Genomic DNA, 18,394 nt, shown 5'->3' with positions numbered 1-18,394 from the left:
CACAGTGCCCTCAAGGTCCATCCATGTTGCCACAAATGGCAGGATGTCCTTCCTTCTCAATATTCCATTGTATATGTACCACCTCTTTATCCCTTCATCCACTGATGGACGGTTGTTTCCATATTTTGGTTGTTGTGAATAATGCTGCAGTGAACATCAGAGTGCATATATATTTTCGAATTAGTGTTTTCATATTCTTTGGATAAAATCCCAGAAGTGGAATTGCTGGATCATATGGTAGTACTACTTTAGTTTTTTGAAGAACCTCCATACTGTTTTCCCTTTAGAAAACTGTCTATTCAGTTCCTTTGCCCATGTTTTAACTGGATTGTTTGCTATTGAGTTGTGTGAATTCTTTATGTATTTTGGATATTAAGCCCTTATCAGGTATATGATTTGTAAGTATTTTGCTATAGGTTGTCTTTTTATTTTGTTGATGAAGACAAAATGTGGAAGTTTTTTAGTTTGATGTAGTCTCACATATTTATTTTTGCTTTTGGTACTTGTGCTTTTGGTGTTCATCAACACTTTTAATGTGCTAATATGGATTATTAATTTTAGGATGAGGATGAGGCTATAGTATGAAGTATTTTTCAAATTTATTTGACCACAGAATCAGTTCTTCTGTCAGCATGTTACATTAGAATTGAGCAGAATATGTTTTGGGAAATGCTGATCTTGCTCAAAAATGCCGATCTTTGTTATGTTAGTGTCTCACCTAAGGTTACTAACTAGTTACTGGCGAAGCCTAGATTCTGGCTTCTAACTCCTGAATCAAGTGTACCTTCTACTGCAATATATTGTACAAGTTAAGATATCATGATATATTAAATATATGAGTATAAACAATATGATTCAGTATAGGTTTTAAAAATTATAATCTAAAACTTGGTTAGATGAAATACAGGTACTGTTTTTGGCTTTCAATTTCCCTGATCCCTCTCCCAATGCCTTAAAAAAAAACCCATATATTTTACTTCCCACAGCATCAACTTAAACTTAGTACTTTATCCCAAAGTTCTAAGATGTGTAAATTTTGTTGTATATGCTCCATCTGGTGGTGGAAAAGATTGTCTGCATGCTCACTCAGCTCCTTCCCAATGTAGTTGAAAATAGTTGATAGATTAAAGTGGTAATCATAAGAAAAAATTATTTATCTTAATTTAACTTTAAAACATATAAATATACTTTCCTTTGGCAGTCTTTTAAACTGTGGGCAAACGTTTTCTTTGCATATAGGTCCCTTGTTTGGAGTTTAGGTCTTTCTTGCTTAGACCATTATATTGTCTACAATTTCTAGTTTTTTGAAATCAAGAACAATTTTTCAATTGTATATTTATGTTTGAAAAAATATATTAAATGATTGAAGTGTTTTTATTATAAGAGTGCATCTGTATTATGGAAAATTTAGAGATAAACAGTATTAACGCTTGCTTCTAGCCTAGGGATCATGAATAGATTTTAGATTATAGAATCCTTTCTCACTGATTAATAATCGTCTAGATTATTTGTGTGGTTTTCTCCCCATTATGATAATGCAGTCAGAATATTTAATTCATTGTATATATCTTTACATAGCTTCCTAGGATGAATGACTATGAGTCAGGTGGAATTTCTGAGTTAAGGGCTTGGCTGGAAAATGATTTTTATATATTTTTTGAGTTCTCCTCAAGAAAGGATATATGAGTTTGCACTCCCATGAAAATGGTTTATGAATATTATTTCCTGTGTGTACTGAATGACACTCAAGGTTTCATTACTTTAAAAATATTTGCTAATCTAATAATGAAAAATGGCATCTCATTGAAGTGATTTGCATTTCTTTGATTGATAGTTGGCTTTGATATTTCTCATATGGTAAGACTGTTCTCCTTTTTCCTTTTTTAAACCAAATTTTAATGAAAAATTGTTACCTTATTACTATCACTACAGCATAATATAGCATAATTTTTAAATTAACCTTTTTTTTATTGGTAAAAATAGCTAACATAAAATTTGCCATTTTAACCATTTTTAAGCATACCATTCAGTGGCATTAAATTTATTCACACTGTTTGCAACGAAGTTTCACTACCATAGGTCTCCAGAACGTCTTCATCCTCCTGTACTGAAACTCTGTACCTATTAAACAGTGACTCCCTATTCCTCCCTCTCCAGCCCCTGGCAGCCACCACTTTCTGTCTCTATGAATTTGACTAGGAAATTTAACCATTGTTAGGTGTCCAGTTCAGTGGCATTAAGTACATTCACACTTTTGTGCAACTATCACCATTTTATCCATCTCCACAACTGTTTCGTTATCCCAGACTGAAACTCTATACCCACTAAATAAGAACTCTCATTTTCTCCTGCCTTTACCACCTGGTAACAGCTGTTCTACTTTGTGCATCTCTATGAATTTGCCTACTCTAGGACCTCATATAGGTGTATAATCATACAGTATTCGTTCTTTTGTGACTGGATGGCTTATTTTACTTAGCATAATGTTGTCAAAGTTCATCCATGTTGTAGCATGTGTCAAAATGTCCTTCCCGGGCTTCCCTGGTGGTGCAGTGGTTGAGAGTCTGCCTGCCGATGCAGGGGACACGGGTTTGTGCCCCAGTCTGGGAAGATCCCACATGCCGTGGAGTGGCTAGGCCCGTGAGCCATGGCCGCTGAGCCTGCGCATCTGGAGCCTGTGCTCCTCAACGGGAGAGGCCACAACAATGAGAGGCGCACGTACTGCAAAAAAAAAAAAAGAAAAAAGTCCTTCCTTTTTAAGGCTGACTAATGTTTCATTGTATGTATATACCATGTTTTGTTATTGCAGTCATTGTTGAAGGACACTTGAGTTACTTCTGTCTTTTGGCTATTGTGATTATGCTGCTGTGAACATGGGTGTGCAGCATAATTGCTTTTTTCTTTACTTTTCCATTTTCTTTTGATCTTTAACCGTATATCTGCATTAAAAATTTTTTTTAACTGTCATTAAAATGTGCACATGATTCTTTTTTCTGCTTTTTTTTTTAACCTAGCAAATATTTTTCTGTGCTGCTATTGAAACATATCATCAAGATGAACAATGCCCTAGACTTAGAGTCATGAGGCCTGGATTTATGTCCCATTTCTGCTATCGACTGTGTATCCTTAAGTTATTTAGCCTCATAGATCTCTAGTTAACCTCATCAGCAAATTAATTATATGGTACCCACTTCATAAGGTGTTTAAGAGCAATAAGGTAATATATATGCAGTGCATTTTAAATTACAGAGTGCTATTTAAATATTCAAGTTACTATTATCTATGTAATATAGACAATTCTATTGTTGGAAATGTAGGTTGAAATTTTTTTTTTAATTAACTTATTTTTGGCTGTGTTGGGTCTTCATTGCTGCGCACGGGCTTTCTCTAGTTGCGGTGAGCAGGGGCTACTCTTCATTGCAGTGCTCGGGCTTCTCATTGCGGTGGCTTGTCTTTGTTGCAGAACATGGGCTCTAGGCACGTGGGCTCAGTAGATGTGGCTCTCAGGCTCTAGAGCGCAGGCTCAGTAGTTGTGGTGCATAGTTGTTCCATGGCATGTGGGATCTTCCCAGACCAGGGCTCGAACCCATGTCTCCTGCATTGGCAGGCGGATTCTTAACCACTGCGCCACCAGGGAAGTCCCGAAATTTTTTTAATTTTAAAGTTATGCATTGAATGTCACGCACAATTTGTGTTTTGTTTGTTTTAATAATCTCCTTAAGATACCCCTGTAAGTAAGATTATTCTTAGAGAATATGAACAGTTTTATGAATCTGGCTACTTAGTTCTTGCCATAGAGTTTTTTGAAAGGATTATGGTAGTTCAGTTGGCAGTTGATACCATTTTTCGCTTACCTCTGGGTTTTATCCTTAAAAAATTTCCTTTTGGTTACTTTTTTATAGGGATAGAATAGTACTTCATTCTTGTTTAATATGTTTGTCTTTCTTTTTAAACGTTTGATCTAAGAACAATTTATTTTTTAATAGCAAGTGGGAGATATTAATGGAAGAAATTTCACTTTGCTTAAATGGAAGCAAAGAATGAAGAACTGCTTTATCTTACATATGAAAAACAAAATTTTTTAAAGTCCATTTTAAGATAGTCTGTACTTTTTGTTATTTTATTGAAATCTAGATATCAGTTATCTCTCAGTAGCTTCTAATATTGGGAATCAGTTTTATAAGAAATTTACTTTACAGGGCTAGATTCACTCACTGGAAATATTCAGAACTCACTTCTTGACGAAGAAAAAGTACACTCTAGTTCAGAACGTGGCTCTCATCAAGGAAAGAAATCTGGGACCAGTAGCAAACTTTCTGTTAAAGATTATGAGCAGACTCTTGACACTGATAGCACTTTGGAGGATCTTTCTGGGCATTCTTTGAGGTAAAGTAATGCATATTTTATACTGTAATTCATATTTAATTAAAGTTACAATATCATTGATGTTCAGAGAATTCACTTAATAAATTTATGGTTTTTTGTGGTTTTGTTCATAGCTCTAGTCGTTATCTATATTTTAGAATATAGTCATCTCTCACCTAAACAATTACAACCACTCCCACAGGAATTCTCTGCCTCTAGCACAACCTACCTTTCTATTCTAAATGCCATTGCCACAGTTGTTTTCTTGACTCAATCCTTTGACCAAGCAACTACTCTCCTTAGGGTACTCTGGGAGCTCACAGTTACCCCAGAGATCAACATTAAGAGCTTAACTTTATTTGAAGTGTTATCACTAGGCTACCAAAGACTATCTTATTTCCTTTGTTTATACAGTTTTCTTCTCAACTGTATTCTTCCACTCTTTAAACACAACCACTTAGTGTTCTTTTGGTATCATTGTTTATTTGTACCTCTGAACTTTTCTCTTCTGCTCAACTTATTAGATGACTCAAGCAGATTTTGAAGTCTCACTCTTACATTGATTATGGAACTTGTACACTCTGTTTTTTTACTTCTTTTTAATATCATAATATATTATGCACTTAGCCTATTGCTTACACATAACTATTGCTTTATGTACAGTTCCTACTCTGTCTCCATGACTTTTTATCTGCTGCACTGGTTTTGTTCTTCTGGAAATTTAAGCTCTGAGAAGACATGAATATTTCTTTTTTATTTTAAAACTATGTGCTTTTTCTAGTACAATGTCACATACAGATAATCATTTTTAATGCTTTCATGTTGCAGATAATGCTGTATCATTAATACCATCGTTGCTATGTTTAAAGTTGAATTTTAATTTCTTTGTCAATGATTTTGGAATTCAGAAAACTTCACCTTTCCTTAAGAGACACTCTGATGATTTAATTGGCAAAATCTACAAAGTTAAACATTTCTGAAACAGAATCCGTAGCCAAATAAGTTGATAAATGCCCCATACTGTAGTCTAGCCCCCCACTTTTCCACCTGTGGAGATTCACAGTGGATAAAACAATTTGAGGTTTTGATACAAAGGAGTCCAGATTTTAAAAAAATTATTTAGCCTATTTTTTTCTTAACTTACATGGCTGTAGACACTGTCTACACACTCTTTCCCTTTGTTTCCTTTTTATTTTTTGGAAAACTTAACTAACATCATTGGAAACGCTAATCTGGGGAAGTCTCTGCAGAACAAATATAAATTCATCTTGTAAAACCATAAGGTGAGATTCAGACAGAGTAGTTTGTTTTGATGTTGTGTTGGAATTCTTTCATGGAGATCTATTAGGAGACAGAAGTAATGATAATTCTTTTTATGTTCCATAAATGAAATTGTCAGACTGTTAAAAATGTATTTCTCTAAACCGTCAGTAGAAAATTAAAGGTCACTGGAAACAAGTGAGTGCCTCTCAAGACTACTTTTATTCAAATATTTAAATGCTGGTATAAGAGAAATGTTTACCTTTGAAAACCATCTCATAGTTTTATTAAAGCTAAAAGTAAGCTTGCATTAGTATGTTGAAATATGCTAACTGCTAACATGCTTTATAGGGTATTTGAGTAATTTAGTCAGTAAATAAATGGTTAGTGCAAGGCAGCATGCTTCTTGTTATGAGAAACAATACCTTTAATGAGCATAATTTCTCAAAGAGGGGCTAGATGTGTGCCTTGTGTCCTTGAGTTGTTTTCATCAAATTGCTATGACAGGTTACTTCTTAGAAAGTTCAGGAAAGAGCTATAGCATTAAAAAGTGGGCAGAAACAAATGGACATATATAAAGTATTTAGAGATGGTTAGTATGAAAAATTTTTGCTGTGACTTTTTGGTTAAGAGGAATAACGAGTAATTTTTGTCATTTAAACATTTTTAACACAAAATGGTATTTTATTCTCTTTCAGAGATATATTTTAAGATGTTTTTTATAAAATAGGCTTGACCTTGCCTTTTTGTATGGTTGTAATTTTATTGCTATATAAGCTCCAAGTATTCTAGAGGATTTTGCCTGATACTACAATAAGTGATTCATGATAAATGTACATTGTAGAGGAAAGAGTTAAGTGCCAATTTAATCAAGAGACTCCTTTTCCATATTATTTTGGGCAGGGTTTGTCCCTAGCTTGTTCCCCACTGTAAATCTAGCAGTAAGAGGAGTATTCATAGTCATTCACTCAGCATAGCGACTCTGTTAAATGAATAAATGCCTGAATCACAGCTTTTTAAAGCTAATGTTAATAAAGTTATGCATGTTGTTCTTATTGTTTAGATGGTTCTTGAAGTAGTTTTCCTTTCTATAATGTCTTTATGAAACAAAACTTCTAGTGTCTCATCAGACAAGGGAAGATCACAGAAAACTCCAACTTCTCCCCTATCTCCAAGTTCCCAGAAATTGTTGCAGTTTGACCTTCCAGGAACTTCATTAGAAAGATCTAAATCCTCAATAGTAGTGACTCCAACTATAACAGGATTTAAGCCTAATGCAACTTTTGCTGATACGAACCTAGCTGCCAGCAGAACGACAGAGATGGCTTCAACACCAGGCAAGTAGATGCATGTAGCTGTAATTTAAAAAATAAGGTATTAATTTTTTTCTGAAAATTTCTTTTCTTTCAATTAAACCATAGAGAAATAGTTTCAAGTGAATGCAGTTACTTTTTGAAAACAAAAATTGTGCCCGAAAATAAATATTGAAAAGCGTGAGAGATTCAATAGTGGTGACTTTTCCCATTTTGCCAGCATTATTCAAAAGACACTTGAAAAATGTATCCCATATATGTACTCCTAAGTGTTCATAGGTATATATGTATTATGTACACATGCATGTATGTGTGCTCATCCACACACAAAAGAAGTAACTATTAAGAAACATTGTACTAATAAGTCACTCTCTTTCCTAAAGAGGAAAGCAGACTTGTTTTTGGACCTTAAAATGAGAAATGAATTTTAGAAATCTGAGATGTAATTTCATGTGAACTTTGATATTTGACAATTATATGCCTTCCAGGTTCTAAGCGCTTTTCTCCTGCTGGCCTCCAGCATCGTATGGCAGCAGAACTCAGTTACTTGAGTGCCATTGAGGAGTCAGTGCGCCAACTATCAGATGTAGAAAGAGTTAGAGGCATTTCACTTGCTCAGCAGGAGAGTGTGTCTCTGGCTCAGATCATAAAGGTATTTGTGGAGTTTTCTGCATTTTTTTCTCTTTTCTTTGCTATTTCAAATACTTTTAATGATGAGTTAAAAAAACAACAACTTTAACTTGCCAAGTAGAAAAAAATAGTCTGTCATACAGTACCTATAAATAACCCTGAGAAAAACTACCATATGCTAAAAAGATAATTAAACATGCAGTATTTGGCAGCAGAACAATAATACAATCATTCTCTTTCAAATACTTCATTTTCCACATTCTCTGCATTTTTCATGACTGTGAAAATCAGCTTATCAAACATTTTCAATATTTTCTCTTTTTTGTGACAGGTCAGAAATGGCTGAGTTTTTGTTTCTTTGTTTTGTTTTTTAATACTTTATTTGTACTAAAAAGAAAAGTTTCTGAGATCTAAGTATTTGGTAATGCCAGGATAATAGGACTTTCCCTTAGCTAACAAAAATCCAGTGTTCCTTGGTGGGAATGCTATTGGTATATATATTTTTAAACTGAGGTAGTATTTAAATATAATAAAATACACAGAATTTAAGTGTATAATTTGATGAATTTTGAACATGTAACAACCATCCTAATCAAAATATAGAACACTTCAGTCACCCAGAAGTTTTACCCAGGCCCCTTTTCAGTTAATCTCCCCTCCTAGAGGCAATTAGTATTCTGATTCATATCACCATAGTTTATTTTTGCCAGTTCTAGAACTTCATAAAATGGAAGTATACTTTGTACTCTGTTGTGTTTAGTTTATTTTATGCAATATAATGTTTTTAAGATTAATCCATGTTATTGCATCCATGGTGTTGCTTTTGGTTTTTTTGCTGAGTAACATTCCATTGATGAATATATCACAGTTCATTTATCCATTCTCCTGTTGATGTACATTTGTATTAATTCCAGTTTTTGGCTACCATAAGTATTCCTGCTCTGAACACTTTTTTGCAATGCTCTGTATACAACACGTATTTTTATTTTTCTTGCCTAAATACCTAGGAGTGTAATTGCTTGGGTTAAGTGTATGTTTAACTTTATAAGAAACTGCCATTCTGTTTTCCAAAATAGTTGTAACATCTTATACTCTGACAGCAATATATGAGAGTTCTAGTTGTATTATATCTTTGCTATCATTGTGTATTGTAGTGAGAGTGAAGTAGTATCTCATTGTGGTTTTAATTTGCATTTCTTTTATGATTGATGAGATTGATCTTTTAGTATATTTATTGATCAAACTTATGTCTTCTTTTGTGAATATCTGTTCAAACCTTTTGCCTATTTCATGATTGGGATGTCTTACTTATTGAGTTGTAGGAGTTCTTTATATATTCTAGAAACAAGTCTTTTTCAGATATATCTCAAATATTGCTTTTCATCCTTGATTTGCCTTTTCATTTTTTTAAACTATGTCTTTTGAAGAGCAGAAGATTTTAATTTTGATGAAATCTAGTTTTTAATCTTTTTCTTTTATGGGTAGTGCTTTTTGTATTCTAAGAAAACTTTGCCTGCCCTAAGATATTAAGGTACTCTAACAAAGATATTCTTTTATTTTTTCCCCAAAGCTTTATAGTTTTGGCTTTTATATTTAAGTGTGTGAACCATTTCAAGTTAATTACAGGTTGTGAGGAAAGGGTCAAAGTTAAATTCTTTCCTCCCATATGGATGTTTGGTTGTTCTAGCACCGTTTTCTTCAATTACCTTGGTACCTTTATCAACATTTAAGTAATCATTTATGTGTTGGTCTATTTCTGCACTCTGTTCTTTTCCATTGACTTGTCTAGTACCATACTGTTTTTCTAGTACCTTACTATTTTACTATAGCTTTATTAGTACCATACTATTTTTGTTTCTTTTTTTTTCAATTAAAAAAATTTTTTATTGGAATATAGCTGATTTACAGTATTGTGTTAGTTTCAGGTGTACAGCAAAGTGAATCAGTTATACATATGCATATATCCACTCTTTTTTAGTTTTTTTTTCCCATTTAGGCCATTACAAAGTATTGAGTAGAGTCCCCTGTGCTATACAGTAGGTCCTTATAGTAGGTCCTCTATTTTATATATAGTAGTGTGTATATGTCAATCCCAATCTCCCAATTTATCCCTCCCCCATAGTGAGTCTTGAAATCAGGCTGTAATTATTCCAACTTTGTTCTTCTCAAGATAGTTTTGGCTATTCTACGTTTTTGCATTTCTGCATAACTTTTAGAATCAGTTTGTCAGTTTCTACAAAAAATTTTAAAAGCCTGGTGGCATTTTGATTTGAATGACGTTGAATCTATAGATCAGTATGAGAATTTACATATTAACAATATTGCATCTTCTAGTTCATGAACATAGTATCTTTTTCTGTTTGTTCAGGTTTTTAAATATTTCTCTCAGCAGTGTAATTTTCAGTGTAGCGGTCTTACACATTTTAAAAATTATTCTTAAATATTTTATGTCTTTTGATGATAAATGATTTTTTTTTCAATTTCATTTTCTAGTTGTTCCTCTTAAAATACCAATAGATAGTTCTTTTGTATGGAACTGTTCAACCTTCCTACATTCCTCCCAATAAATAACAATAGTGCTGTCCATTCATTGTGACAGTAAAAGCTCTCCAGACATTTCCAAGTGCTCACTGGTGGACAGTGGAGAGGGGCTGATACCAACTTTATTTTAAAAAATCACTGGATTGAGGAAATGGCCCTATTGCAGTTGTCATCCTTTCCTTGAGATCTGAAAAACCGCTGATGTTATCTACCATTTTAGGGATACATTATATCTCTGGGTTTCCAAATACGGACAGGGCATTGTATGACTTTATATACAGCCTTACCACCTTTAGAGAACCTATATTATTTAGCACTATACCAGAAGAAATGAAAATATATAAATTTATAGATAACATCGTATGGAATAATTGTAAGAAAGAGTCCTGTTGAGAAGGAGACGTTTTGGAGGGCAACATTTTTATGAAGCTGCTCCTTCAAAGTCAAAATAAAGGAATCATAAAATTGTGAGGGGTGAAGCATTATCTTTATTCTTATATTTAGGATGTTTTAATCTCCTCCAAAGAGTTAGGTACCATAGCTTTTCTTTTAAACCAGCTTTTTGATATGAGTTCTTAGTCGTGCATGTCTTGGAAATTTTTTATATTACTACATTATTTGATACACAGTAGGTGGTCACTGAATAGTTAGATAAATGGTAAATGGTTGATGTCTCCGCTATTTCCTGTCTTTCCTTTAGGCTCTGATTAGTTGCTTCAAAAGATCTGTGTTAGGAAAACAGCATTCTATTTAATTTAGTTTCTGCACTGAAATAGATTAGTGTCTTAGACTTAATAGTTGATCATTTCTTTATTTTGAAGGCACAGCAGCAACGCCATGAAAGAGACTTGGCCCTTTTGAAATTGAAGGCTGAACAAGAGGCTCTGGAGTGTCAGAGGCAATTAGAAGAAACCCGAAGCAAAGCAGCTCAGGTAGCTTCTTTTGCAAATTTCTATCCTTGAAATCACTTTAGTATTCTTTTAGTTATATAGGAATAAAAAGGAAAGATGTAAATAATAATGTTTTAGTACATTATACCATATGAGTTAATTTCATGTCATTTGATTCTTGTAGCAACCCTGTGAAATTAAGTAGTCAAGGCCTATCCCCAGTTTAGAGAAATGGAAACTGAGGTATACAGTAGTTACTTGTCTACAGACACATCAACTTGTGAACAGTGGAGTTAAGACTTAAAACTTCAGCAGTGATTTTAAGATTCCAAATTTTAAAATCTAAATTTTAAGACATGAAATCAAGATAGTAGTCAAAGGTTTTGGGTTTTCTTTTCCTCAAGGCATTTGATCCATGAAACAAATTTACAAGTTAAAACTAATGTGGGTGGGATGAGACTGAGACATAAAGTAAGTTCTCTTTTCACCCTCTTTTATTAACAGGTCCATGCGGAATCATTGCAGCAGGTGGTTAAATCACAACGGGATGTAACTGAAGTCCTGCAGGAAGCAACTTGTAAAATAGCTGCTCAGCAAACAGAGACTGCTCGCCTGACCACAGATGCAGCACGCCAAATCTGTGAGGTGAGAGCCACTGAGAATGCTTTTCCTTTTAGTTCTTTTTAGTCAGTCTGATTACCTTTGGTCTTAGCAGTCATGGGTTTCTAACATCTAGCGAATGCATACTTTTGATAAGTGACTTTCAATGAGGGCCATACCCTATAGAAATGAGGCATCATTTATTGTAGTGTGTTGTCCATGTGAACGATATAGGGGGCAGAAAAAAGACGCAGAAGAACTCTATATTTTGGCCCCTGAGTAAGCTTTTTAAAAAAATATCAATTTTATTGATGTGTAATTTACAAACAATAAAATATATCCATTTTAAGTATACAGTTTTATGAGTTTTGACAGATATAGGTATCTATATATATTTCTTTATTGTATCTATCTATTCCTCTGAACACCACCATAATCAAGAAATAAAACTTTTAAGAGTATTGGAAATATTCTTTCATGCCCTTTGCAGTCAGTCCCCAATCTTAGTCCCACGGAGCCATGGGTCTGTTTTGTATGAAGATGTTTCATTGTTACCCAGAGTGATATTAGTGTCCTTTTTTTTTTTATTATACCAAAGATAAAGCCAGAAATAGTTTTACTGCTTTCTCTATATAGGATATCATAATCTATAAAGTTACAGTTTATTTTAGCAGTTACTATTTAGGACTGTTTGTGAAATGATTCTGTTATTAAAAAGCCATGAACCTACTATATGATGGGTACCATGGGGTTGTGCAAATAAGTATAAAGTCTCTTTTCTCAAGAAAATTTTAGATTACAATTAACAGAGATTTCAAAAACACTTCAATTCATCAAAGCAGTGATTGAATAAATACCAAATGAGTAATACATGGCAATAATGGCTAAGCATAGGGAAGATGTACTTCACATTGTTGGTCAGAAAAGACTTAGATAGGAAGTTCTAATTGAATTGATTCTTGAAGGAAGATTTAATTTTTGGTTTACTGTGGCTTATTTTGGATTTGAAGGTTTTCTGTCTAATAATTCATAGATTGTTATAACTGGGTGAAACCTTAGAAATCATGTGGTCTAGCTCTATTTTTATAGGGAAGTTGTTGAAACTTAAAGAGTCTAAATGACCTGCCCACAATATTTTACCTAATATGGCAGAATTTGCTTGCTCTCAATCCAGTGATCTTTCTAAGACACTCTGCTCACTCTCAGTTCTTCTGTGATGTTACCTTTTTATATCTACTTTGCCTTGTGTGTGTTCATATTTAGATGGCAGAGTTGACTCGAACTCATATCTCAGATGCCATCACTGCTTCAGGAGCTCCCCTAGCAACGCTGTATGACCACCAGCGGCAGTATGCTCCAGACTTCGTGAAACAACTAAGGACAAGAGCTGAAACAGATAGGTTAATATCCAGTCATTCAGCAAATATGTCATGAGTATCGTGTCCCAGGCACTGTTGTGGGTACTGGAAATACAGTTATGGGCATACAGTCTCGTGGGGAAGAGAGACATTAATCAAATATCCTTTAAGTGAATGAACACTTACAAATTAAGCATTATGAAAGAAAGGAACATATGTCTTTGAGATATACAACAAAGGAGTTTGAATAGCAAGGAGGTCAGAGAAGGTTTTCCTGAGGAAGTAAAGCTTATGGTGAGATCTAGTGGATGAAAGGGAGTCAATGATGTAAAGGAGGTAAGGAATAGGCAGGTCAATACATGCAAAGGTGGAGGAGAAGATGAAGGAAGACCAAAGTGACTGGGGGCAAAGGGCAAAGAGGAGAATGGTAGGAGATGATGCGGGGATCAGATTATGGTAGAACTTTTCAGATCTTATGGATTTTGGAGTTTATTCTAGGAGCAATGTAAAGTCATTGGAGAGTTTTTTAGGCAGGGCTGGGTGATGTCATGTTTATGTGTACTTTTTTAAAATAAATTTATTTATTTATTTTTGTTTGCGTTGGGTCTTCGTTGCTACATGCTGGCTTTTTTCGAGTTGCGGCGAGTGGGGGCTACTGTTCGTTGAGGTGCGCGGGCTTCTCATTGTGGTGGCTTCTCTTGTTGCGGAGCACAGGCTGTAGGAGCGCGGGCTTCAGTAGCTCTGGCACGTGGGCTCAGTAGTTATGACTCGGGGCTCTAGAGCGCAGGCTCAGTAGTTGTGGTGCACGGGCTTAGCTGCTCCGCAGCATGTGGGATCTTCCCAGATCAGGGCTTGAATCCGTGTCCCCTGCACTGGCAGGCGGATTCCTAACCACTGCACCACCAGGGAAGTCCCATATGTGTATTTTTTTACATCACATTTTGACTGTCTCTAATTCATAGATTTTAATTCTCTATTCACATTCATTGATACTTGGGGTGATTTGTGTTTATTTCTCCTAATAAATAGAAGATATTCTTTAATGTGTTGTACACTTTTCTGTGAGCAAATGCCTTTCTCAAATACTTTGCAACAGTTATTTCATAATTTCTATTCATTCAAGATTTTATCTCATGTTAATATTAAGCAGTACTTAAAAATCTTTCTCTTGTTTGAGACTTTAAATGTTTTAATCAGTTTTTATTTTCTTTGTAGGAAAAGTCAATCTGGTCCACTCTCTCAGAGTAAAGAAGGGACCCTTGACTCCAAGCATCAAAAGTTTTCTCCTTCATATGATAGTTATTCTGAGTCTTCAAGACACAAGAATCGCGATAGAAGGTAAAAAGACTTTGATTTAATAAAGTCTGATAAATGGCTTAGACATTGCTTGTTTTGGATTCCTTAATCTTGTTTCTTTAAGCGAAATAGTGTCTTCCCTTCTGTTCTAGCTTCCCCCATTTAATTAGCTGATTTACAAAATAGTTGTTCCATGTAATAATATAGCTACCATTCCTTGACAGTCGACATTGTACAAGTACTGTGTAAGTTGTTCTTCCTGCATTTAATCTTCACAACAATCTTCCAAGACAGATATCCTCTTTTTATAGATAAGAGAACTGAGGTTCATGAAGATGTTAAGAAACTCACCCACAGTCACATAGCTAGCGGCACACCAAGGAATTGAACCATGGTTTGTCTGGCTCCAAAGCACGTTGCTTTGCTGACATCCATATTTTTTGACATTTCTGTATGTACTAATTTTTATCATTATGAAAGAAGATTGAATACTTTGTCCTTGTACTTGGCACAAGTATTAACATCTATAATTTTCAATTGTGGTTCTGTCCTTGGATTAAAAGGTTTTAGAGGCCTCTTTCCAGCATTCTTAGAGGTAGGATACCTATATTGTCAAAGTATACTAAAGCCTCAATTTAAAAATTAAATCATGAGACTAAAAAACATGAAGATTAATGTGGGGTAAGTACCAGCAGTTATTAAGTACTTACTCTGTGTCTGGAACTATATGACTTTCATTTAACCTTCACTGACACTTAATTTAGGCCATCATCTGAGTTACTGCAGTGGACTCCTAATAGGTTTCCCTGTCCTGTAACCTTTTCCCACTTCATACATTAACCACATGGCAACCAGAGTGATTTTCCTAAAATTTGCAGCCAATTGGTTACTTACCTGTTTGAAACCTTCAGTGTTTCCTCAGAGCCACTTAGTATAGTGTGAAAGTCCCTTTATTATTAAGTCTTTAGTCTATCTCCAGCCCTGTCACTTGGCATTTCCCCTCTTACCATATTCTACTGGTTCTAACTACTTCCATTTCTCTGAAGAGCCATGCTCTCTTTGTCTCCTGTGCCATTACATATGATGTACCTTCTTTTTGGACCCTCCCCGCTCCATTTCATTTAGTTTACTTTTACTTGCCCTTTAAGAATCAGTATTACCCCTCATCTGCTTTAGAGATCCCTTCTGTGTTCTCCTACAGCACTCCGTGTAACTATTATAGCCTTTATCACCTTCTATATTCTCACTCCTATACTTATCACTTGTAGACTAGACTTGGAGTTCTTTGAGGGCTTCATTTTCATCATCCCCAAAAGAAACCCTATACCCATTAACAGTCACTTCTTATGTCCTTTTCCAGCCTCTGGTGACAGCTAATCTACTCTCTATTTCTATTTTATATGGATTTTTATCTGTTTTGGACATTTCATATAAATAGCATCATACAATGTGTGGTTCTTTGCTACTGGCTTCTTTGACTTACCATAATGTTTTCAAGGTTTGTCTATCATGTATCAGTACTTTATTCCTTTATATAGCCAAATAATCCACTGCATGTATATCCCACAGTTATCCATCAGTTGATGGACATTAGGATTGTTTCCACTTTTTGGCTCTTATGAATGGTGCTACTGTGTACATTCATGTACAAGTTTTTGTGTGGTCATGTGTTTTCGTTTCTCTTGGGTATATACTTAGGAAAAGGATTGCTGGGTCATAATAGTAACTCTGTTTAACATCTTGAAGATATGCCAAACTGTTTTCCAAAACAGCTGCTCCATTTTACATTTTCACCAGGAATATAAAAATTTTCCACATCTTTACCCACACTTGTTGGTAGGCTAATGAAGACTGTGTCATTCTTGTATCCCCAGAGCTTAACGAAATGCCTGGCACATAGTAGGCAATCTACTACATGTTTATTGAGTGAATGGTGTGTAACTGCTAAGTGGAAGAATTGAGATTAACCCCATATCCTACTGACTCCAAAGCACTTGCAGTCTCCTGCATTCTGTCTTTTACCTTATAGCTTTATTATACAATTTATCCTTTCGAAAACATTTATTAAGCCAGACAGATAATTGCGTAATATTCTGATAAATACTATCGTAGAAATATGCACCAAAAAACAGTATAAACATAGAGACAGACCTTCCTTGCGAGTGGAGAAGGGGTCCACAAACAATTTGCAGAAATGATACTTCAACTGAGTCTTGAATTCATTAGGCAGAGAGGGAAGGAAGGGCATGTCACAAGAGGAAATAGCTTATTCAGAGGATCTCAAAACCTGGCTTATGATTGGCTATATATTTATCTTTAGTGAATGGATAAATTAAGGAAAGCAAAGAGGGAGGAAGGAAAACACTGAACTTGAAAACAAGTTCACTAAGCATTTGGAAATTTGAGGCTTAAAGTCAGGGGAAGAGTGGAGCTAGTGATACAGATTTGAGGCTCATTCCAAATGATAGCAGTTGAAATTATAGAGATGCATAAGATTGTCCAAGGAGAGTATATAGCATAAAGGAGAAAGGAACCAAAACCAAAACCCTAGGAAGCACAGTCATTTTAAGAAAAGGTAGAAAAATTAAAAGGAAGCGAAAGAAACACAGGAAAACTTGCTAGGGAGATAGGAAGAGAAGCAGGTGGGAGTAGAGTCAGGGAATATAAGAAAGGAGAACACTTTTATTTATCATTTAATTTTGATATAATTTCAAGCTTACAACAACTTTGCAAGAATAATACAAAGTTCCCAAATATCTTTCATCCAGGTTACCCTAGTGTTAACACTTTACCACATTTGCTTTAGTGAACTTTTTAAAAAGGAGATAAGAGGTTCATACCTCTGATATTGTAGAAAAAGAAATTATCTATTGGATTTGCAATTAGAGTTTAGGTGGAGTTTACAAGAACCGTTCCAGTAGAATAGTTGGGAATTTAAGCAGACTGCGATAAATTATGAGGTTTGTAATTTAACAGCAGATAGAAGCCTCTTTTCCCAGTAGATTGATTTTAAAATGAAAGGAAAAAAGGGAGTGATAGCCTGAGAATAGTGGTTCCCCATTATGACTATTTAAAAGTGAAACCTTCCTTTCTTCTACTCATCTTTCCTGAAACAGTTTCTTCTCAGACTTATGTCTACGTAGCATTTTTATGTTTTACATCTTTCGTCATTTCATATGTTGATCATAAGGCACATTTCCTTGGCCAGATAAGTTTACTTTGAAGTTATGATCCTTATTTTGTTACCTTTATTTTTTTTCTGGTTTGTTCCCATAATATCCTTAAACAGGAGTAGTAGTGGTAGCAGCCGTCAAGAAAGTCCTTCAGTTCCATCTTGTAAGGAAAATGAGAAGAAACTTCATGGTGAAAAGATGGAGAGTTCTATTGATGAACAGGTCCAGACTGCTGTGGATGATTCTCTACGAAGTGATAGTGTACCATCTCTTCCCGATGAGAAAGGTAACTTTCTTTGCACATGTATGTATAATCATTGTTTGGGGAGGCTTCCAGAACCCTTTGAGATATTTGTGACTGAACTAATTAATATAATTAGGCAGGGTTTTATGTCTGATATTAAATGTATTCAGGTGAAACTGTTTGAAGGCCATACACCATACCAGTAGTAACCTTGCTAATATTTTACATGGTTGTGTGTCATGATTCTGAGGCGAGGCAAGACTAAATCTAGGTGATCATGCATGTGAATGGAATATATACTCAGTACTGAAAAAAATTACTTTTATCCTATTGTAGATGTGTAACGCGATCATAAAAAGGAGAATACATTATTAGAACTTTAAATTTTAAACAATATAATAAGGTACAATTTCTTATAAATGATAACATCAGATATATTAAATAGATTAAAATTCATTACTTTTCCTGGATCATAAATTAAAGCTGTACTCCTATCAAATCATGGGTAGTAAATAATATAGCAAAGAAAACAGAATCTGGCAACAAATGGCACCTTTAAGACATTAAGTTGGTAAATTAATGGCCTCCATTCTAGATTTATTTTTTAAATAACTGGTCATTAAGTAGTGCTTTTGATTGATAGTGTAGAACCGTAGTCTTCAAAGCAGGATAGGCAAGACAGTCTTTGGAGTGTAAGAAGAAAATATTTAAATGAAAAATTTTT

General features: G+C 34.6%; 1 protein-coding gene across 1 annotated transcript in view; it reads left to right on the top strand.

The window, feature by feature from the left end:
* The window catches only part of CEP350 (centrosomal protein 350), a 140,126-nt gene that overhangs the window by 45,342 nt on the left and 76,390 nt on the right, over window positions 1–18,394 (top strand). Inside the window, exons 15-22 of the mRNA XM_060132229.1 lie at window positions 4,200–4,386; window positions 6,745–6,962; window positions 7,427–7,590; window positions 10,931–11,041; window positions 11,504–11,644; window positions 12,863–12,999; window positions 14,173–14,295; window positions 17,543–17,712. Coding sequence (XP_059988212.1) covers window positions 4,200–4,386; window positions 6,745–6,962; window positions 7,427–7,590; window positions 10,931–11,041; window positions 11,504–11,644; window positions 12,863–12,999; window positions 14,173–14,295; window positions 17,543–17,712 — 1,251 coding nt within the window. The remainder of the gene's footprint in view (window positions 1–4,199; window positions 4,387–6,744; window positions 6,963–7,426; window positions 7,591–10,930; window positions 11,042–11,503; window positions 11,645–12,862; window positions 13,000–14,172; window positions 14,296–17,542; window positions 17,713–18,394) is intronic.

Source organism: Lagenorhynchus albirostris, chromosome 2 (assembly GCF_949774975.1).
Source record: "Lagenorhynchus albirostris chromosome 2, mLagAlb1.1, whole genome shotgun sequence".
Taxonomy (NCBI): Eukaryota; Metazoa; Chordata; class Mammalia; order Artiodactyla; family Delphinidae; genus Lagenorhynchus; species Lagenorhynchus albirostris.
This window is presented reverse-complemented; position numbering and strand designations above follow the sequence as displayed.